The sequence below is a fragment of the Dreissena polymorpha genome, chromosome 6, assembly GCF_020536995.1.
Source record: "Dreissena polymorpha isolate Duluth1 chromosome 6, UMN_Dpol_1.0, whole genome shotgun sequence".
NCBI classification, from domain to species: domain Eukaryota; kingdom Metazoa; phylum Mollusca; class Bivalvia; order Myida; family Dreissenidae; genus Dreissena; species Dreissena polymorpha.
In genome coordinates, this window is record NC_068360.1 from 89,938,168 (window position 1) to 89,961,570 (window position 23,403).

The 23,403-nt window shown below is 36.4% G+C and overlaps 1 protein-coding gene across 3 annotated transcripts in view; it reads right to left on the reverse strand.

Moving 5' to 3' along the window:
- LOC127833575 (sodium leak channel NALCN-like) overlaps positions 1 to 23,403 on the reverse strand; it is a 100,584-nt gene that overhangs the window by 57,044 nt on the left and 20,137 nt on the right. For all 3 annotated transcript variants that reach the window (XM_052358912.1, XM_052358913.1, XM_052358911.1), the window contains exons 6-13: positions 22,025 to 22,156; positions 20,983 to 21,128; positions 19,347 to 19,489; positions 17,947 to 18,051; positions 16,964 to 17,185; positions 3,295 to 3,462; positions 2,071 to 2,130; positions 1,329 to 1,460 (exon numbers count right to left, since the gene is read on the reverse strand). In XM_052358912.1, the coding sequence (XP_052214872.1) occupies positions 1,329 to 1,460; positions 2,071 to 2,130; positions 3,295 to 3,462; positions 16,964 to 17,185; positions 17,947 to 18,051; positions 19,347 to 19,489; positions 20,983 to 21,128; positions 22,025 to 22,156 (1,108 nt within the window). The remainder of the gene's footprint in view (positions 1 to 1,328; positions 1,461 to 2,070; positions 2,131 to 3,294; positions 3,463 to 16,963; positions 17,186 to 17,946; positions 18,052 to 19,346; positions 19,490 to 20,982; positions 21,129 to 22,024; positions 22,157 to 23,403) is intronic.

A 23,403-nucleotide genomic window follows, 5' to 3' on the forward strand; every position in this document is an offset into this window, starting at 1 on the left:
TTTGTTGCCCTAGCAACCACAATTTTTGATGTAGTAACAAAATGAAATGACGTGCATAATGTCCATATTGCCATCTATCCATGTTCCATGTTTCATGATAAAATATTAGGTACTTTCAAAGTTATCGCAGGATCCAGAAAAGTGTGACTGACTGACAGACTGATTGACAGACTGTCTAACAGACGGAGCGCAAACCATAAGTCCCTCTCCGGTTTCACAGGTAGGGGACTAAAAGTTATCGCAGGATCCAGAAAAGTGTCACTGACTGACAGACTGACTGACAGACGAAGCGCAAACCATAAGTCTCTCTCCGGTTTCACCGGTAGGGGACTAACAAGGGAGATAAATACTACATAAATACTGCAAAATCATGTACATGTTGTCTTTCTGTCAGTTATCTCTTAGTTGAAAGGCTTATCATAAGTGTTAATGACTAAAACAGTTATGTTAACTATGAAAATTCTGTGTTATGAAAAATTACATAATACAGTTAATGATACATAATATTGACATAATAAAACCAAACTTTACTACACAGGAAACAATTGTTCTGACCAAATTTCATGAAGATTGAGCAAACAAAAAATTTAACAAGATTTTACTATAGCTATATATAGCCAAAAAAGGAAAAATGCCCCACCCCTTGGCAGCAATGTTTTTCAAGCCTAGGTTACCATTTTTGAACTCATCCAAGATATCATTGGGACAAATCATCTGAGCAAGTTTCATGAAGATTGGAAAATAAATGTGGCCTCTAGCGTGTTAACAAGGTTTTACTATAGCCATATAAGAAAAAATGCTCCGCCCCCTGACGGCCATGTTTTTCAACCAACCGACATCATTTTCGAACTCGTCCAAGACATCATTGGGATGAATCTTCTGACCAAGTTTCATGAGGATCGGACAATAAATGTGACCTCTAGAGTGTTAACAAGATTTTGCTATAGCCAAATAAGGAAAAATGCTCCGCCCCTTGGCAGCTATGTTTTTCAAGCAAACTAACTATTTTCGAACTCATCCAAGATATCATTGAAACCAATCTTCTGACCAAATTTCATGAAGATTGGACAATAAATGTGGCCTCTAGAGAGTGAACAAGGCAAATGTTGACGTCGCACAACGGACAACGCACGACGGACAATAGGCGATCACAAAAGCTCACCATGAGCAAGTTGTGCTCAGGTGAGCTAAAAATCCAGTTTAATCCATGGAGATTTGATAATAAAGCCCCCTGCTTAACACTTCTTTATCATACCCCCAATTTCACACTCAAACCCTTGACATATCAATGCTATCTTTAAGGGATGCTTGTTAAGATGTTAACCTACCCTGGGAAATGTCTCAAACTTGTCAAAGTCCTTGATGGAGCAAAACAACTGCAGACTGATACTCGAGGCAATGATCAGCAGACACATGGTAAACAGAACTATACTGCCCAGCTTCTTTCCAGGACCAAAAATCTGGAACACAGAGCAGATAGACTAAGGGTATTGTAAACACAGAGCAATTATGAGCAGACACTTGGTAAACATAATGATACTGTTGGGCTTCTTTCCAAGACCAAATATCTGGAACACAGAGCTGATCAACTGGAACACAGAGCTGATCAACTGTGGGAAATGTGAACACAGAATAGTGTGGCATAGCTGAATTTAAATGACATGCTTATCAAAACTGAAATGCAGAGTGTACACACTTGCCAATGGCAAATAAACAGTCACTCAGTGCAAGCTAAGTTTGGGATTACATTATTTTAAATAACAACAAAACTGGCTAAAATGTAGAAATCAAATTGCACGGCCATATCAGAAACCAGAAACTGAAATGTACTGCAAGTACTTTTGACTTTGTCAAATAATTTTTCGAGGCATGAAATATTATTTCATCTTGTTACTGCAAGGTGTGCAGAGAAATAACGATAATAATAAAACATTTGTTATCAACCTTTAGGCAAAAAGGCAGCAGTTTCAATAACCCCAAAGAGATTGTTATAAAATTCTTAATAAAGTCCTTTTTTTAATTGTAAAACTTTCTCAATATAGTTCAAAAGATAACTAAAAAAATACACACCTTGTAGCAGAAGTCCTCCAGCATGGGGGAGGCCTTGATAAGCCTACCAACCCGCAACACCTTAAATATCAGATAACAACTGTACTATCAAATCATAGACATTCATCAATGAAACTATGCACTGGAATTACGACCCATATTCATAATAAGTTTATCACGCCCATGACTCACTTTGACTTTTGAAGGTTTAGAAAAATGAATTTTTACCATTAAATTTTACAATGTAGGAGTAAAAATAATAAACATCAACAGGAGAAACAAACAATAAAATCTGACTGACTGCCACAAATGAGAGCCTTCAAGTAAGTTTAAACTCTATATTTAGTGAACCTACGAATAGTTCTGACAATGCAAAAAGGTTTCTTAAAAAAAAGCGAAGGCGATCAAAAAGCATGAGCATCAAGCAATTACATATTTTAACTTTAATGAAACTGGTTTTCACTCGAAATATCAATTTCAAACGGACTGTAACCAAACAGGTTTAAATATTACATTTTGAATAAACAACTTTGAAATAACTTTAAATACACACAATTCTATTAACATGATTGAAACAAATGAAGGTTGAATGAGAAACTGCAGTAAGTGCTTAACATTTCAATTTAAATACACTTGTTCTGCATTCATAAATTAAAATATAAACTTTAAAATAATCCACCAGTATGCAACAAGGACTTGTATAAATACAGCTCTTTCAAAAACACTGGTTCCTTCCATGCTTTCAAAAAAGACGTGTTCCTTCCTTACTGTCACATAGTATGGTTGCTACTTTACTTTCACATAGTCTGGTTGCTACTTTACTTTTACATAGTCTGGTTGCTACTTTACTTTTACATAGTCTGGTTGCTACTAAACATTCACATAGTATGCTTGCTACTTAACATTCACGTAGTCTGATTCCAACTTTACTTTCACATCGTCTGGTTCCTACTTAACTTTAATATAGTCTAGTTCCTACTTTACTTACAAATAGTCTGGTTCCTACTTTATTTTTACCTAGTCTGGTTCCTACTATACTTTTACATCGACTGGTTCCAACTATACGAGCTCCCAAGGAGTCTGTTTTACCTGGAAATAAGTAAGCTCTGTACCTACAAGCATGGTAGAATGGTTCCTACTATACTTTCAACAAGACTGGTTCAAACAATATTTTCACATAGACTTGCTCCTTCCATTTTCACATTGACTGGTTACTACTATACTTTCCCAATAAGTAGGTTTTACCTGGAAGTAAGTGAGCTCAGTCCTGTACCAGCCTGGTATGATGTGCAATGTGGTGCCAATCACGAGGCTGAGTTCAAACTTGTGCAGAGACCGCCTCCAGTAACCACGGAGACCTAGGCACCAGATCTTGAACACTGCTTCAAGGTCAAACAGAAGGGTGAAGAACACCTGAAAAGTTAAGCAGAAAGAAATGTGTACACCAGATCTTTAAAAATACCCTGAGGTAAGACAATGGTAAAACAACTTAAATATTGAAAGGAACACTTTCTCCAGTTCAAATAGTAACATGAAAAACACCTGCAATATCAAAAAGAAGAAATAAAGTTTAAACAAGACTTTGAAAACTGTCTTCAGGTACGACAGTAAAATAAAAAGATCCTGCAATGTTCAAAGGAACAAATACTTTCACATGAGAGCTTGGGCACTCTCTCTCTGTAAAACAAATGGATAAAAAACACCTGACATGTTAAAAGAAAGAAATTAATTTTCCCGCCAAACCTTGATCACTGTGTCAAGGTCAAACAAAAGGGTGAAAAACACCTGACACGTCGAAAGGAGAAGTTAAAAAAACACATATCTTGAACACTGCCTGCAGGTCAATTGTTTAAACATGAGGGCCATATGCCTTAGGTCACTCTCCTGAAAATTCCACTTATTGAACTGTTTTGAGGAACAGTTGTGATGTTTTAAAAAAACCTTTGAACTTGGTTGACATATTATTAGAACAATATTCTGAGCAATACCTGACCTTTGTGGTTTCATAAAAAAATTAAAATCAATGTTTGGCTTCCATGACCTTCATATGCAATTGACCTGAATGATTTGAAAAATTTTGAAAGAGGGTCACCTGAGGATCATTCCTGTGAAGTTTCATTAAAATATGGCCAGTGGTTCATTGGGAGAAGTTGTAAGAACAAAAAGGTTAAAGGACACATGCATTCCCAGAAGACAAACAATACAGTATTATAAAGTTTCCCCATGAACACTTTGAGCTCTGGTGAGCTACTAAGAGGCCAATTTTTACCTAAATTGGATGAACAAACTTGGTAAAGGACCACTATACCATGTTACATGCCAAATATAATATCTATGGGTCTGGTTGTTTTATAGAAGATTTGGCAGTCATTTTGTTTATAAAGTCTGTATAAATCATGTAACCCCTGGGGTAGGGCCATTTTTGACCTCAGGGGTTTGACTGAAACTAACATAGTTGAGGATCACTAGATGATGTTAGAAACCAAATATTAAAGTCTGCCTGTTGATATTTCCGAAGAATATTTTCAGTTTTCCTTATTTTTATAGATTTTTAGCTCGTGTGACCTACATGTACAAATGCAATGCAATAGAACAATAAGAACAATTTCGAAAGAAAGATACCCAAGTATAATTCCAGAGAAGTTTATAATAATCTGCCAATAGGTTAGGAGCACAAAGTGCTCAGGTGAGCTCATAAATAGATTATTAACTTTTGCTGCTGCTCTCTTGTAGGTTTACAATTATATTCACAGCTCTCAATATCTGCATATTTTATTCAATATTGATTAAAATTGTCTACATGCTATTTTACATAAAAACTTGTTTAGTTTACTGAAGTTCAACTTTGTCATGAGTCAACAATATTCCATTTTTATTTGTAGAGGAATTGATTATTGATAAGACTAACTAAAATCAAGAGCATATATAAACTGTTCTTTTAACATTTAAAACCATATCATACTGTAAATAGTTAACCGTGTGTGATTATAAACCTTGATATTGGTAATACAATACGGGTACTTGCAACAACTAACATACAACACAATACAAAATCGCATGACTGAACATCACCTGATGTGGGTTACAAAGATTGAATTTCAATGTTTTCAACAAAAGAAGTCATAAATAGTGACAAACATGGCTTCCAATATGGAGAGTTCAATTCATAGAGGATCAGAGTTGTTCTGTGATTTTACTTGTTTCACATGTCAGGAAAATGAGAGAACCTCAGAGGCTGAATTTTACTGTGAGGACTGTTCTAAATTTTACTGTAACAAGTGTGTGGAGTATCATAACTATCTTTATAGGAAGCATGCAATTTTGGACAAGGAAAACATCGACCAGTGGCCCGAGAATAATGTGGGTGGACTAGAGCAATGTCAGGAGCACAAGAGAGAACTGACAGGATTCTGTGAGGACCACAGTCAGCTGATATGTCACGTCTGCCATGTCCACAATCATCAGTAAGTACAGAATTGTGCACTGTTAATCAAGATATTTTTAGACATGTATAAATCAACTATGTACAATCTTTCATATCTCCTCCAATGTTGTAGAAATTACATAAGAGAGCCCATAAAAGACGAAGAACACTCACATGCTACCCTTTTTTATTTTATTTTATTTCAACTGCCAAGCGTTAATTGTAATCTACCTTAAATTGACATAAAAAGTTCACAAAATACATGTAAGTTGGATAATGAAGCCCTTAATTGGTCCCTCTCATAAAATTTCTTTTACAGAAATTTTCTCTAAGTTCATGATCCAAAACTTCATCAAAAATCAATGGGCAAAAAAAATCAAGCTTTATCTGTAAGTCATGTAAATAGCCTCACACACCAAAAATCAGTAAATATCTGCAAAAGTTTAGCTTAAAGTCAGGAAAACTGTTATTATAGAGAAAATAACGAAGTCCAAGGCCCATAACTTTGCCAAAAATCAATGGACCTGAACTGAACTCGATCTTTATCTGTAACTCCTGCAGGTAGACTCATATACCAAAAATCAGGAAAATATCTCAAAGCGTTATGGAAAAAAACCTCAAGAAACTGAATGTCGGACGGACAAACAGACAGACGGATAAACAACAAACTGACAGACAGTCCGACTGCTATATGCCTACTGGGGGCATAAAAAAATGTAATACTAGCAGCAAGTTGGCATGTTGACATATACCAGTATTTTTACAGGTATGCATTCACTAAATCATTGGGGATAACAAAAAACTATGCAAAAAACAATATATGAGTAACAGGCCTGATGAGTAATTGTTGTGAACTTCACCAACAACTAGTTGACCCCAAAACCGACAGGCTTCTTTCTTTCCTAACTAGTAACCATCATGCTAACTTGGATACTCTTAGATGAAATCATTCGCTAAATATTACTGTTAACAAGGACCAATTATCTTTCAACCTTTAGTAGTTTTAACAAGAGTTATTAACTTATTTTCTGCAAACTATGATTTAAAGTTGTTATTTCAGTCAAAACAGGGTTATAAGACTTGCTAAAAGTTTGTGGTTTGGAACCATTTGAACTTTAAAACATAAAATGGTAGACTAACATCCAAAAAATATGGTAAATATCTGAAAGCGTTAAGGAATAAAAACTCTGGAAACTGAATGCTGGTATTCAATTAGTAACAATGTGTAACTATTTGAATGTGCATGTGAATCAAGACTTTTCTGTGTAACCCTTATTCTGTATGAATAACAGTGTTAAACTATTTATTAAGGAAGATCTATTCTTAAGTTTAAAATGACAGGGAATTATATGTTGTTAAAGATATTTCATGTAACAAAATAATATGATTCAAAATGAATCTAGGAATATTAACAATGCTTGTGAAAACATATACATGATGTAAACTTAAAAGGATTTGTTTTTGCAGGAAATGCAGTCAAGTGGTTCTAATAGCTGACAAAGTGAAAGACCACCATCAAAAAGGAGACTTCAAGCAGCTGTCGACAACAGTTGATTCACAACACAAGCAGTTGATACATATGAAAAATGATCTTGAGGAAAATATAAAGTCTCTTGAGACATCTTACAAGAAAATTCTTGAAGAGATCAATGCCTTACGAAAGACACTTAACGATTCTTTGGATCAACTGGAGAAGAATACCAAGAAGGAGTTGGACACATTTCTGGTCAATATGAGGGCATCTATTCAAACTGACATCAAAAACTGCACTGACTCCATAAAACATATAACATGCGTAAAAGAAGATTGGATGAGAAGAAAAGACAAAAATGAAGCATTGAGTTTTAAAAAGTATAGAAAATGGCTTGACCAGTCCCTCAAAGTAGAAGCAGTTTTACGAGAAATGACCACAAAGAATGTGATGACACTAACATTCATTCCTGATACAACCATGCAACAAACCCTGTCCACTCTTTCAGGATTTGGACAAATACTGAGCACAGTGGAACCCTCACAACTGGCTAAAAGGACAACACAGACCACAATTGCCAGACAGAATAAACCTACAGCATGCAGCCAGTCTGACCCTGGAAACCAAATAACTCCAGGATTAAAGGGTAACCACTCCAATCCAGACTCTGGTTTATCTAGACAGTATAACCCTGGAAATCAACCCAGTGATGTCAACAGGTTAGATCAGGTGTCTGATCCAGTATCAAGACGAAGTTCATCCCACCAGCTGGTCCAGGGAGATCAACCAGTTGCAGTAAGCAATTCTAATCAAATCCTAAGAGTGAAGAATGGTATGAGGTACAGAGTGACAATAGGGGATGATCAACATATATGTTATATAAGATGTATCTGTGAGACAGCTTCTGGAGAACTTCTCATTGGAGACCGGAAAAATAATAACGTGCAGCTTCTGAATCAGACATACAAGATGGTGGCCTACTGTTACTTGCCTATTAGGCCATCGGCAATGTGCAGCATTGACTCCAGTCTCGTTGCTGTTAGTAATGAATGTACCAATGAGCTCCACTTCATCAGAGTGAACAATGGTAACTCCTTGATAAAGGACAGGATAATGAAGCTCCAGCATAAGTGCTGGGGTATTACACATCATCAGGGTAACCTGTACATTACCGATGGTATTGCTCTATACCACTATACTGTGGATGGAAGACTGCTGAGCACAATATATCAGGATACATCAGATAAATGGACAGGTAAAAATTATAACTAGCATTATTAAGATTTTAGAAATCTATAAAGACCCATGCTTCTCATGTCATTCAAATAAAAAAGTAATGAGCTCCAAATACCAGTAATCTTCTCAAACAAATTGATGTTTTATGATCCTTATGAATATTCACAAATACAGATGATTGGCAAATCAAAAAAATACTTTTATCATAATAAGTTAACAATTTTATATTAAAGTTAGACAATAATGTCTTTCATTATAATTCGCAAACTTAAACACTTAACCAATGTATCAAAATAAATGAGAATAAACAAGTGTTATTGTAAGTATTTTATTCATGTTCATTAATTTATCAAATGTTTTATGAATGAACTAAATACTACACAAAAGCTGACTTTATTATGTAACAACAACATTAGACTTACTACTATTTATATCATGATGTTCGTTTCCATGTAATAACAAGACCTAATCATCACTGATTTCGATACCACAGTTACAGCCTGTGCAGTGAACCCAGAGGGCGACAGGATATATGTGACCAACGTGAGCAGTAAGCAACTGGTCACACTGTCCAGGGACGGCACAGTGATCTCAATCCTGTCTATCCATACACTGGGCACAACAAATGTACTACCTGGCCTACATGTTACAGCCTCAGGACAAGTTCTGGTGTGTGAATTCTTGTGCGACAAAATTCGCCAGGTGGACAGGGATGGGAGACAGATACTGGCAGAGGTGGACACAGAGCAGTATGGTGTGATTTGCCCTACATCAGTCTATTACAGAAAGCGCACAGGCTCAATAATTGTGGGAATGTATCAAAATTATGACATAATAGTGGTTGAGGCATGGTGACTGTTGGAGAAAGATGATGATAATTTATATTTGGCTACAAATGTTTACATATTCACATATATATATTATATATATATATATATATATATATAGATGTCATTTAAAACATTGCAACAGTTTCGCATACACTGTACATAAGACACAGTGACTGTTTGAAAATTCATTATTCCCTGTTTGAAACTAAGACATTTGCCATGAAACCAATCTTTACTAGTAAAGTAAAGAGAAGTCAATTTTATTTTATAAACAAAGGCCTATAGCCCAAAATACATAGTTATACATTATAACTTAATATTACATCATATGAGAGTTGTGTCTAGAACATGTTTATAAAAATACATACGGGTTGTGTTAATATAGAATGTACATTATTAAGTTATTGATATTTTTAGATCTTAGAACATATCCACACACACAAACACCAATACTAAAACAACATCACAAACAAAACAGATGCTGTGTTGATACAGTCAAAACTGACCTCAACGGTCACTTGAGAATAACGGTCAATTGCAGACAACGGTCAGTCTGTATTTCCCCTGACAAGGGTCACTCTATATTACACTTGAAAATAACAGTCATTCGTCCATAACAGCCAACGGTCAGTATATTTCACTCCGAAAGTCATGTTCGAACTGAAAACAACAGTCATGCGTCAGTCATTTCGAGTCGCGAAAAATTAAGACTACAAATGATACAGGTGCAAGTAACAATTAGAATGTGTATTATCCGCTGCATTCATAACGACTAAGCATGAGCGCATAACAAAGTCAATAGATATTTATCACTTATAAGGTTTTAAAAACAACACTGCGCTTGCGAGTGTTGTTATAAGTAGGCGATGAAAGGACTAGAAATCGTCTATTCAGGAAAAATATACATTGAATTGCAATTTTTATAACAAACTAAATATTTTTTACAAAATGTTTGCGTCTTTTTCTTTGAATTAGAACGATACAGTAAACCGTACTTTCGGTTTATAACAGCGAATCCGCTTTTGTAACTGTAAGGACGTGACATCAATGACATGTGACAATCTTTATTTAAAAATACATCCAAATGAATGTAAACAAGGGCTGTTTGTAAAACATGCATGCCCCCCATACAGTCCAGAGAATCATGCCACGAAAAGCGCTCATTCAGGCTGGTCAGTTCTAACCATATTTACAGTTACAGATACATGGCAAGATGCCCATTATTGTGTGCTGCGGTCAACATCCCAGCATGATTAGAGTAATTTAGGGGCCATAAAGGTTGATAAAAAGTTGGCTGGTTTGCCCAAACTTCACTTCTGAGGTACCTTCTGCGTTTCTAGTATGAAACAGCTACACAGTGTTTTATTCACTACTCGTGGAAGCACATGCAAACATTGTCGGAAATCGAGATTTTATACCTTGTGCATAATAAACATTGCGAGGCAATTGTTTGATTTTTTCAACAACAATCATTTCTACGGACATCTGAAAACTACGAGGATTGCTTAGATAAGGTATAATATACATCCGACATTGTATCAGGAAGGATGGCCGAGTTGGCTAAGTGGTAGACATTTTACTCCAGAACTCCAGGGGTTAGTGGTTCGAGCCCTGCTGAGGGTTATCTTTTTTTTCTTTTTTTAATGTTATTCTTGATTTTTTACTGCACTTTTTAGATTCAATGCTTACATTTATCAATATAAAGCATTGAATGACAAACTTCCAAACCTGCCAAAGCCTGTGAAATGACCCCTTTAACAATAAATAATTATTGTAAGTTATGAGAGATTTATTAATGTAACATAGTCTTGTATGTTTAACAGTATGCAATGAAAGAAAGTAGACTCTAATTTTAAATCAAGATAAGTGAATTGAAATTATTACCATTGCAGATCCATTTTTATTTTTCTCAGTTGTCTATGAATATTCAATTAATTTTTGTTTTATATACCTTAACAAAAATAACAAAAATGTGTATCGGATGAAAGGTAGCATAATTTATGCCATCATATATTTTTGCCAAGCATTGTTTGCTCATACATTAGCAAACATAGTTTAACATAATCAAGTACGTCCTTTAGGAGCTGTCTGATCAGAGTATACTTATTTTTGGAAAAGTCGTTCAAGGTGTCATAAGGACTGAAGTTGCTTAGTACTATAACTCTGCAATAATATAATGTGTAAGTTGTTTACTTGGCCTGGAAATTATCTCTTAAATAGAATATACCTGGTATTTATCAATATTATTCAGGACTCATTTAAAGCAATACATGATTATACCTTTTCATATGTGTATTAGAAAAGATTAATGTTTAGTAGAACCTGAAAGACAATTAAAGAGCCATTCAATGAGCTTTCCGTTGTACACAAAGTGTTGTATCTTTTGGAGAGTCTAGAACAGATTTAAGCTTAAGCTTAAGTTATAAATGATTGAGGACAATTTTAACTCTGCTTGTTTGTACATTTTATTGTACTCGAAGTGTTTAGAAATTTTTCAACATGTCACTTAACTTTATATTTTAAAATTTAATAGATATAAGATTTTATGTTTAAAATCTCGTGCATACAGCATCGAAGGATGCACTGTGTCAATAATGAGCATTTTTGTCAGTTCCTTGTCAAAAATGTAGTAAACTGCCAGAGATTAGTGTTATGTCAGTGTTAACTTCAAATAAATATCTTAAAATGTGACCTTTTAGCATGATAAGCAAAACAATGCACACTGTGAGCTTAATTACTGCATTGATCTGTGAATAAACTTGTGTGACATTTTTGTCTGGATATTTTGTTTTGTGTTTATTGCAAACAATACATTTTGAAATTAATAATGAAGCAAAATGTCTCAAATGTCATGACTCCAGTACATATTGTTCATACATGTACCTATTTTTTATGAATATGAATTCTGAATTTCGAAATATTCCATGTATTTTAACAAGAGTTCCGCGGTCGGAGATGACCGCATTGAAGCCGGATTTTTGATTTAAATGACAGGAAAGTACCTTTCGTGTTTTTGTCAATGCAATACTTAAATTACTGAAATATTGTTCAAAGGTCAAAATGAAATGTAAGTACTTTTCAAGGCATGAGCAAACCTTGTGTTATGTTTTGAATGCATGCATATACATGAACAACAATAACATTTAAGGTCACAAATATGAACTTGAATTGACAATTAGGAAAGTTTGATCTCAATTTTTTTATTAGCAAATAAGTAACATATTGTTTGAAGTTTCCATCAATTTCATTATGTCAAGTTTGAAGACTCTAGGTACAAGCATACCAAAGTTATAACATGGAATAAGAACTTTAACATTTTTACCTACCAAAGTTATAAGAACTTTAACATTTTTACATTCAAGGTCACAGTGACCTTGACCTTAGAATGAATGACCTTGAAATGACCAGTGGTCATCTAAGTGTGCTCGCAAACCTTCATGTCAAGTTTGAAGACTCTATGTCCAAGCATACCAAAGTTATAACAATTTTAACATTTTAACATTTAAGGTCACAGTGACCTTGACCTTCAAATGAATGACATTGAAATGACCAGTGGTCATCTTCTAGTACTGGCCAATCTTTATTTCAAGTTTGAAGACTGTAGGTACAAGCATACCAAAGTTATAACATGAAATAAGAACTTTAACATTTTTACATTCAAGGTCACAGTGACCTTGACCTTCAAATGAATGACCTTGAAATGTCCAGTGGTTACTTACTAGTTCTGGCCAACCTTCATGTCAAGTTTCAAGACTCTAGGTCCAAGCATACCAAAGTTATAACAACTTTAACATTTTTACATTCAAGGTCACAGTGACCTTGACCTTCAAATGAATGACCTTGAAATGTCCAGTGGTTACTTACTAGTTCTGGCCAACCTTCATGTCAAGTTTCAAGACTCTAGGTCCAAGCATACCAAAGTTATAACAACTTTAACATTTTTATATTGAAGGTCACAGTGACCTTCACCTTCAAATGAATGACCTTGAAATGACCAGTGGTCATCTGTTAATCCTGGCCAACCTTCATGTCAAGTTTGAAGACTCTAGGTCCAAGCATACCAAAGTTATACCATGAAATAAGAACTTTAACATTTTTACATTCAAGGTCACAGTGACCTTGACCTTCAAATGAATGACCTTGAAATGACCAGTGGTTACTAACTAGTTATGGCCAACCTTCATGTCAAGTTTCAAGACTCTAGGTCCAAGCATACCAAAGTTATAACAACTTTAACATTTTTTATATTGAAGGTCACAGTGACCTTGACCTTCAAATGAATGACCTTGAAATGACCAGTGGTCATCTGTTAATCCTGGCCAACCTTCATGTCAAGTTTGAAGACTCTAGGTCCAAGCATACCAAAGTTATACCATGAAATAAGAACTTTAACATTTTCGAGCACGCCGCCCGCCCGCCCGCCCGCCCCCCCCCGCCCGCCCGACAACATCAATCTATAAGCCGAGATTTTTTTGAAAAAAATCCGGCTAAATATCTTGAAATTATATATTTTACTGTATTTTAATTAACTTATTAGTCTAAACATATATTGTGGAAACATGCACAACTGTTTAAGGTTTTTATTACAAGAAGAATTATTAGAATACATGGTTAAACAGTACTTGGAAGCAACTTGAAACCACACCGGTCCTGTGCAGTTGTATGACAGTTTTATGGCCCCTAATTACCCTACCATGCTGAGAGACTGACCACAGCCCACATGTGGCCCATCAGCGGTAACTGTAAATATGCTTCAGCCAAGCCAGCCTGAATGAGCAGTTTTCGTGGCATGATTCTCTGGACTGCATATGGGCTGTCAGTTGTAGTGGCAGCCATTGTGTGAATATGTTTTTTGTCACTGTGACCTTGACCTTTGACCTAGTGACCTGAAAATCAATAGGGGTCATCTGCCAGTCATGATCAATGTACCTATGAAGTTTCATGATCCTAGGTGTAAGCATTCTTGAGTTATCATCCGGAAACCATTTTACTGTTTCGAGTCACTGTGACTTTGACCTTTGACCTAGTGACCTGAAAATCAATAGGGGTCATCTGAAAGTCATGATCAATGTGCCTATGAAGTTTCATGATCCTAGGCGTAAGCATTCTTGAGTTATCATCCGGAAACCATTTTAATGTTTCGAGTCACTGTGACCTTGACCTTTGACCTAGTGACCTGAAAATCAATAGGGGTCATCTGCCAGTCATGATCAATGTACCTATGAAGTTTCATGATCCTAGGCGTAAGCATGCTTGAGTTATCATCCTGAAACCATTTTACTGTTTCGAGTCACTGTGACCTTGACCTTTGACCTAGTGACCTGAAAATCAATAGGGGTCATCTGCCAGTCAAGATCAATGTTCCTATGAAGATTCATGATCCTAGGCATAAGCATTCTTGAGTTATCATCCGGAAACCATTTTACTGTTCCGAGTCACTGTGACTTTGACCTTTGACCTAGTGACCTGAAAATCAATAGGGGTCATCTGCCAGTCATGATCAATGTACCTATGAAGTTTCATGATCCTAGGCGTAAGCATTCTTGAGTTATCATCCGGAAACCATTTTACTGTTTCGAGTCACTGTGACCTTGACCTTTGACCTAGTGACCTGAAAATCAATAGGGGTTATCTGCCAGTCATGATCAATGTACCTATGAAGTTTCATGATCCTAGGCCTAAGAATTCTCTAGTTATCATCCGGAAACCATTTTACTATTTCGAGTCACTGTGACCTTGACCTTTGACCTAGTGACCTGAAAATCAATAGGGGTCATCTGACAGTCATGATCAATGTACCTATGAAGTTTCATGATCCTAGGCCTAAGCGTTCTTGAGTTATCATCCCGAAACCATCTGGTGGACGGACAGACCGACGGACCGACAGACTGACATGTGCAAAACAATATACCCCCTCTTCTTCGAAGGGGGGCATAATTAATACAAACTGTGGAATTTACGGAATGAACGAGATGCACGAGTAAACAACAATTCTATCGTTGATATAGTCATAGATTTAGTTTAAAAATAGTTATGAAATTAAATCAATTTATAAGACATTATTCTGTATTATTTAATTTAAATTAATTATCTTATTATGCTTAGTTATCTTCAAGAAGCCTTTGTTTAACACTGTGTGCGAACGACTGGGTGGGTTAAGGACGTAGCAATACTACCATCTGATCAAACATCTAAAAAAAGTGGTGATCGGCAATAGCAGTCACTAGTCGACAACGGTCACTTTTGTCATTTCCCTTGACTGACCGCTGTTCTCAGTTTTGACTGTATATCAAAAAATATTTGAAAAGTTATTTTTTTATGCCCCCGGTAGGGTGGCATATAGCAGTTGAACTGTCCGTCAGTCAGTATGTCAGTTCATGTATGTCAGTATGTGTGTATGTCAGTCTGTCCGTCCGTCCGAAAAAAACTTTAACATTGGCCATAACTTTTTCACAATTGAAGATAGCAACTTGATATTTGACATGCATGTGTATCTTATAAAGCTGCACATTTTGAGTGGTGGAAGTTCAAGGTCAAGGTCATCCTTCAAGGTCAAAGGTAAAAAAAAAAAAAAAATCAAAGCAGCGTTCTCATGCAGCTGCACATTTTGAGTGGTGGAAGTTCAAGGTCAAGGTCATCCTTCAAGGTCAAGGTCATCCTTCTAGGTCAAAGGTCAAAAAAAAATAATCAAAGCAGTGTTCTCATAAAGCTGCACATTTTGAGTGGTGGAAGTTCAAGGTCAAGGTCATCCTTCAAGGTCAAGGTCATCCTTTAAGGTCAAAGGTAAAAAAAATAAATTCAAAGCGGCGTTATCATGAAGCTGCACATTTTGAGTGGTGGAAGTTCAAGGTCAAGGTCATCCTTAAAGGTCAAGGTCAAAAAAAAATAAAAATCAAAACAGCACAATAGGGGGCATTGTGTTTCTGACAAACACATCTCTTGTTTATTTGATATTTTTCAGTAGATGGATGATATGAACAAATACATAACTTTTTAAAAATAGCTTCATAATTGGCAATTATTAATTAATAAAAATTTAGCAGTGAATCGCCTGAAGAATACCAGCTATTAAGATAATTTACTCATATTTCATTAAGCCCAGTTTTTCCAAAACACAGCTCATATAAACATGGAAGAAGGACCATCACAAGTACAATGAAAGAAAAGAAATAACCTGAGGGATGTTGGATCAAAAAAAAGATCACACACATAAGATGGGGAAAAAAGTAGTAAGTTATTTTGTGAAATTCAAGTGTAAAAAGTAGTTTATAGGTGAAAATGGAAAAGAGCTTAGGGTGAAATATGGAACGTAAGAAGGAAGAGTAACATGCAAAAGTAGAATGGAAGATGAACTTTTACATGCACAATTTAGACCAGAAGAAAGACAAAAGTTCACATGTGACAAGCTAGGAGAAGAAAGACAAAAGTTCACATGTGACATGCAAAATGGAATGAAAAGAGCATTCACAAGTGAAAATCACAAGGGCAGAAGAAAGAATTTCACAAGAAAAATGTGGAAAGGAAGAACAAAGATCCATGGTACTTATAGATGCTAGGGATTTCACAAGTGAAATGCATAGAGGAGGAACATACCCAGTGTTGCTTTTTTTGTCAAATGTGGGGCCGAAATTCAGCTTCATATACAATCTAAAGAAGCATACATTTTACCCCACTGACTGCCTAAAATTCCCAATTGAAGTTTTATCCCCCCCCCCCCCTTAACATATTTTTAAATTATGGAAACATTCAGTTAATCTTTCCAGCTCTTCAAGTTGTTCCTTAGCAAATTTTGCAAACACTTGCATTTTTAATGTTCAAGCTTTTGTGGTAAGAAAACAGAAAATCAAAACACAACTTAAGTCAAAACAACACAGTTTTTCCCAATCTAAAAGGACTCATTAAAAAAACACTGATATCTCTATGCAGCAGCTTTTTATGGTGTTTGGTATATACCTCTATGAAGTAGAAGGTGTCAATAGTGTTCTTGGGGTTTTTGGTTTCATGGTCGAAGCTCAGACTGGCCTCGGCAATGGCGCTTGCTAGCACCATGAGTAGGATGAATGCATGGAACGCACTGGAGCGCAGGATCTGCTGGAAGATGGGCGGGGCCAGGCCCTGGGGCTTGTTCTCATCCTGGATCACCATCCGCCAGCTGGCACCCTCCTGCTGTATCACCTATGGGGAGACAAATTACAAGCCAAACTTTGTATTTTTCAATACTGGGTCAGTAAGAGGCCTTGTATCTTAAGGTGAAGGTATAAGCCTTAAATGCATTCCACACAGGCTTATCAGGGAAGACATTTTCCAGATAGACTGAATTTTCTTCTAAAAAGACTACTTTAAAAAATGACATTCGGCAAAAACAATATGTCCCCCACCATAGTGGTAGGGGACATAAAAATCTATAAAACAGACTAGAGAAAAAGAGAAAAATCCTATAAAACCAAGAGTGTAATCCCTGATAAGCCTGCGCAGTCTACACAGGGTTAATCGGGAACGACACTTTATGCACATGCATATAACCCCACTTTTCAAGAATGAGGCTCATTTGGAATGCTTGTTGAATCGCCAGAATATTCACTTATTAACCCTTTCCCACTCAGAAGCAGAGTGAAAATGGCTATATGAAACCAGCATAAAGCCAGAAGTTACTCGCAGTCTGGTCAAGTTGTATGCTGTTTGCCACTGATCAGTATCTTAAGGTTGGAAATGAAGCCTTTAATACTTGAATTTAGTAAGAAAGGTCCATCATTTAATTGGGTTTTCTAAGGGGCTACTAACGCGTAAAAATGCACATCTGACTCTGAGTGTCTGTCCCAGGGGATCTTCACATATGCTGGAAGTACTAGGCAGAAAGTGTCGTCCCTGATTAGCCTGTGAGGAATGCACAGGCTTATTTGGGACAACACTTTAAGCACATGCATTAAACCTCATACCTGGGATGAGTCCGAGTCAGTGTCTTTCCCACGAGACCCCCACATCTGCTGGAACTGCACGCGGAACTCGGCAAACGACTCGATGATCACGGCTATGAAGATGTTCTGAAATGCAAGTACACTGAAATTTGTGCAGGGCTTAATCTGAAATTTACCAAATTATCCAATTGCCACATATAAGCAAATTTCGCTTAAGAAATTTCCATCTGGCTATAATTTTTCCTTATAAAACCCTGTAAAACAGATAAAATGTTAAAAATATCTGTGTTTTACAGTAAATTGGGCTCAGAAAATTGTGAGCCAGAAGGAGCCCTGTTTGTGTGGTGGTGTACCAACACATAGTTTTATTAAATTGTTGGGCTTTGTGTGTGTGTTTTTCTATTCATATTTTCACTGCAAAACTGTTGTTGTTTTTAAATTGTTATTGGCCATGGAACATTTCTAAAACAAAAAAGAAGGGACAAATTTATGCCATTTATGATTACTTAAGATGCAAAAAAGGCATTTTGTTTTCAGTGTCATTTACAAAAGAATGAACAATTTAAAATGTTTTTACAGAGTTAAATAACTATGCAGCAGCAATGGAGTAATAAGACGAATGTGGGGAATGTGGGGACAATTTTAAAAGCTTTTACAGTGCAAGACACATGTTGTGAATTTCAACTGAATTAAAGTATATATTCATGGTTAAAATAAGGTATCAGCTGTTTCATCTTAAGATTTATGAAGATTTATATATTCAACAAATAATTTCAATATTTCTATCCAAATTTGTTCAAACATGCTGAAACTTTGCTGACTGTAATTTTGGAAATCCTGTTACAAAAACTTGGGGTAAATTACTCCAAGACTTCTAATATGAGCAGTGTTCAGGGAAAACTGGGGGTCATGCATGTGAGTTACAGTGTTCAGGGAAACTGGGGGTCATGCATGTGAGTTACAGTGTTCAGGGAAAACTGTGGGTCATGCATGTGAGTAAAGTGTCGTCCCATATTCGCCTGTGCAGACTGTAAAGGGCAAATCTGAGACAACATTTTACGCACATATATTAAGCACAGTTTTCCCAGAACTAAGGTCATATAAGCTGTTTTAAATTCAATCATTCATGAGGGAAAAGAAGGCACAACCCATACCTTGATGAGCCATGCTAGCATGAAGATGAGAGAAGATGGATCAGAGCCTGTATGCACCAAACAATTCTAAGACTTAAGAATTGGAATAAAGAACATTTTTTAATAAAAATATTCAATAATTCCTTTTATTTTGAGTAAAACTTGGCAATAACCCATTCAAATACATATTTCTTTATTCAGTTTTTTTCCTTGGATCTAAGACTTTTCTTAATTTTCAAGTCTAAGAATGGGTTGGTGGATTTGGGCCCTATCGGACACTACCGATACCTTGACAAGCCATGCAAGCAGGAAGATGAGAGATATGAAGTAGACGAGGGCCACCCCGGACTCCAGACTGTCCATGGCATGGTACAGCAGGAACACCCAGCCCTCCTGCGAGGCTGCCTCGTACACCGTGAAGAAACTGGTTGCTATAGAAACAGAAGAAATGGGTTGCTAAAGAAACATAAGTGTTACATACATAAGTCTCCTTCTGAGAAAACTTGGCTTGGTGCAAGTGTGTAAAGTGTCATCCCAGATTGGCCTGTGCGGTGCAAGTGTGTAAAGTGCCATCCCAGATTGACCTGTTGGCTTGGTGCAAGTGTGTAAAGTGTCATCCCAGATTGGCCTGTTGGCTTGGTGCAAGTGTGTAAAGTGCCATCCCAGATTGACCTGTTGGCTTGGTGCAAGTGTGTAAAGTGTCATCCCAGATTGGCCTGTTGGCTTGGTGCAAGTGTGTAAAGTGTCATCCCAGATTGGCCTTGGTGCAAGTGTGTAAAGTGTCATCCCAGATTGACCTGTTGGCTTGGTGCAAGTGTGTAAAGTGTCATCCCAGATTAGCCTGTTGGCTTGGTGCAAGTGTGTAAAGTGTCATCCCAGATTGGCCTGTGCGGTGCAAGTGTGTAAAGTGTCATCCCAGATTGGCCTGTTGGCTTGGTGCAAGTGTGTAAAGTGTCATCCCAGATTGGCTTGGTGCAAGTGTGTAAAGTGTCATCCCAGATTGGCCTTGGTGCAAGTGTGTAAAGTGTCATCCCAGATTGGCCTGTTGGCTTGGTGCAAGTGTATAAAGTGTCATCCCAGATTGGCCTTGGTGCAAGTGTGTAAAGTGTCATCCCAGATTAGCCTGTTGGCTTGGTGCAAGTGTGTAAAGTGTCATCCCAGATTGGCCTTGGTGCAAGTGTATAAAGTGTCATCCCAGATTAGCCTGTTGGCTTGGTGCAAGTGTGTAAAGTGTCATCCCAGATTGGCTTGGTGCAAGTGTGCAAAGTGTCATCCCAGATTGGCATGTTGGCTTGGTGCAAGTGTGTAAAGTGTCATCCCAGATTGGCCTTGGTGCAAGTGTGTAAAGTGTCATCCCAGATTGGCCTGTTGGCTTGGTGCAAGTGTGTAAAGTGTCATCCCAGATTGGCCTGTGCAGTCTGACTACAATTTCTGAATTAACTGGATTTTAGGTTTGACTAGACTTCTTTTGAACAAAATATACCATAAAAGCCAAAAAATTGTGTATGAAAATTAGCCTTAGCACACTGCGCAGGCTGATTTGGGACTACACTTAACGCGCATGGATTAAGCCATATTTTCTAACAGTGAGGCTTATTTGATTCCTGCCTATGCTAGGTCATGTAAGGACCTTGTATTTTTCCATCTCGGCTCAATAATGGTTTATTTCCAGTCAGTAAATTAGTTCTTTAAAAGAAAATGTATAACGTGAGTGGAATTTGCATTTTAAATAGGACCAAACAATGTGTGTGGTTTTGTGTGCTAAATAGGAACAAACAATAAATGTGAGGGTTTGCGTTTTAAATAGGAAAGAACAATCTTTAGTATGGATTTGCATTTTGAATAGGAACAAACAATTCTAATGTATGGATTTATGTATTAACTTGTGTGGGTTAGTGTGTTAAATAGAAACAAGCAATCTTACGCAGTTCATCAAACCCATTGAATCCCCTATTGTTTTTCGGGATATCAATAGAGATGCACTTCATTCCCTTGGGACAGTGGTGGCCTGGCTTGTTGTCAGGGGAACAGTAGGTGTCTGGGATTGCAAGGTCAAACACAGTTATCTCCCTGTTGTATGAGAAAAATTTAAACGGTAAATTGAAAAATACATTGTATATGACAGCGAAAAACATAGTATCACACTGATAAACAGTTATCAATATTACAAATATGCTGCAAACTATGTAACACATATGCTGCAAACTATGGTACACATATGCTGCAAACTATGTTACACATATGCTGCAAACTATGTTACACATATGCTGCAAACTATGTTACACATATGCTGCAAACTATGTTACACATATGCTGCAAACTATGTTACACATATGCTGCAAACTATGATACACATATGCTGCAAACTATGTTACACATATGCTGCAAGCAACCTAACACATACATGTTTGAAGCAATTAATGTTGTTGATAATTACATTGTATAATTTTTCAGTATTTCATATGTGATGTGACAATTGTTATTTCACAACTTTAGTACACATTCTTATATATGTTCTAAATATTTTTTTAACAGATTGACAATGTATTGGTAAACAATTTCATATACTATGTTAGTGCAACCAGAAGCCATAAAAGCCTGCACTCTCGGTAAGTAATATTTCAATTGGAAACACAAATTGTAAAGTGCATATTGTTCATCTCAATTACAGGTAACCTTAGAAAAATAAGTAAAGTGGATACTTATTTAGATTTCTTAGCACCATACAATTTGTTTTTTAAACTGCACATGTACTAAGTATTGGTGAGTTTATTGCAGACACAAGGGTACAACTTGCGAAGTATTGAAGACATTATTGCGTACACAGTGAAACAACTTAAGATGTTTTGGTGACGTTATTGCGGACACGGTGGTACTTACATGTACTAGGTATTGGTGACGTTATTACGGACACGGTGGTACTTACGATGTATTGGTGATGTTATTACGGACACGGTGGTACTTACGATGTATTGGTGACGTTATTACGGACACAGTGGTACTTGAGCTCCCCAAAGAACTGTACTCCCAATATGCCGTAGAGAATCATGAAGAAGAGGAAGAAGATTGTCACATTGTAGATCTGCTGATAGGAACGCCTGGAGAACACATGAATATTTTCATCACAAATTCAAGAACTATTTAAAAAGATTTCAAGACTACAATATGATATTTAATGATGAATTGTACATCTGCTGATAGAAGACATTTTTGCTATTCTGATAGTATTTTTTGAAAAAAATCGAAGAAAATGCTAATTTTAGAAATTCAGCAGACAACATTTTAGCAGACGACAAATTTCCCAGCATTCAAAGGGTTAAAGAACCTTGTTCTTGAAAAAACTGGGCATAATGCACGTGCCTTAAGTGTTGTTTCAGAATAGCTTGTGCAATCTGCACAATCAGGGATGACACTTGTCGCTTTTATGAAATTTATTGTCTCTTGGAAGTTTTAAATAGGAATCCAGTTACGGTGAACAGTGTGACTGCACAGGCTTATCTGGAACAATACTCTACATACATGCATTAAGCCCAGTATTCCTAGACAGAGGCCTTTATGTGTAGCTTTATTCAGCAATATTTCAGTCAAAATACATCCAAGATTTAACCTTCTCTCACTTTTCCTCCATAAGCTGGTTAACCAGTACTGTCTGCACATAGATGCCAGTAACTAAAATCTGCCCTATTTGAGTATAAAAAAGGGTAGCAAGATGTCCTTACAAAGTATTGCACTTTCAGCAAAATCCTTCTATTGTTGCAAATAAACTGAAATTCACTACCACATGCCTCTATACAAATATCTGCCTTTCATCATATTGATCCAAAAGTTTCCAAAAACTAACTTCAAAAACATCTTTTGCCGTACAACACCAAATGTTTTAGACCTAACCAGCATCAAGCTGCAATCAGTACATACTTGAATAGAGTCAGTACATACTTTAATATAGAGTCAGTACATACTTGAATATAGAGTCAGCACATACTTGAATATAGAGTCTGTACATACTTGAATATAGAGTCAGTACATACTTGGATATAGAGTCAGCACATACTTGAATATAGTCAGTATATACTTGAATATAGAGTCAGTACATACTTGAATATAGAGTCTGTACATACTTGAATATAGTCAGTACATACTTGAATATAGAGTCAGTACATACTTGAATATAGAGTCAGTACATACTTGAATATAGAGTCAGTACATACTTGAATTTGAGTCTGTACATACTTGATTATAGAGTAGGTACATACTTGAATAAAGAGTCAGTACATACTTGAATTCGAGTCAGTACATACTTGAATATAGAGTCAGTACATACTTGAATATAGAGTCAGTACTTACT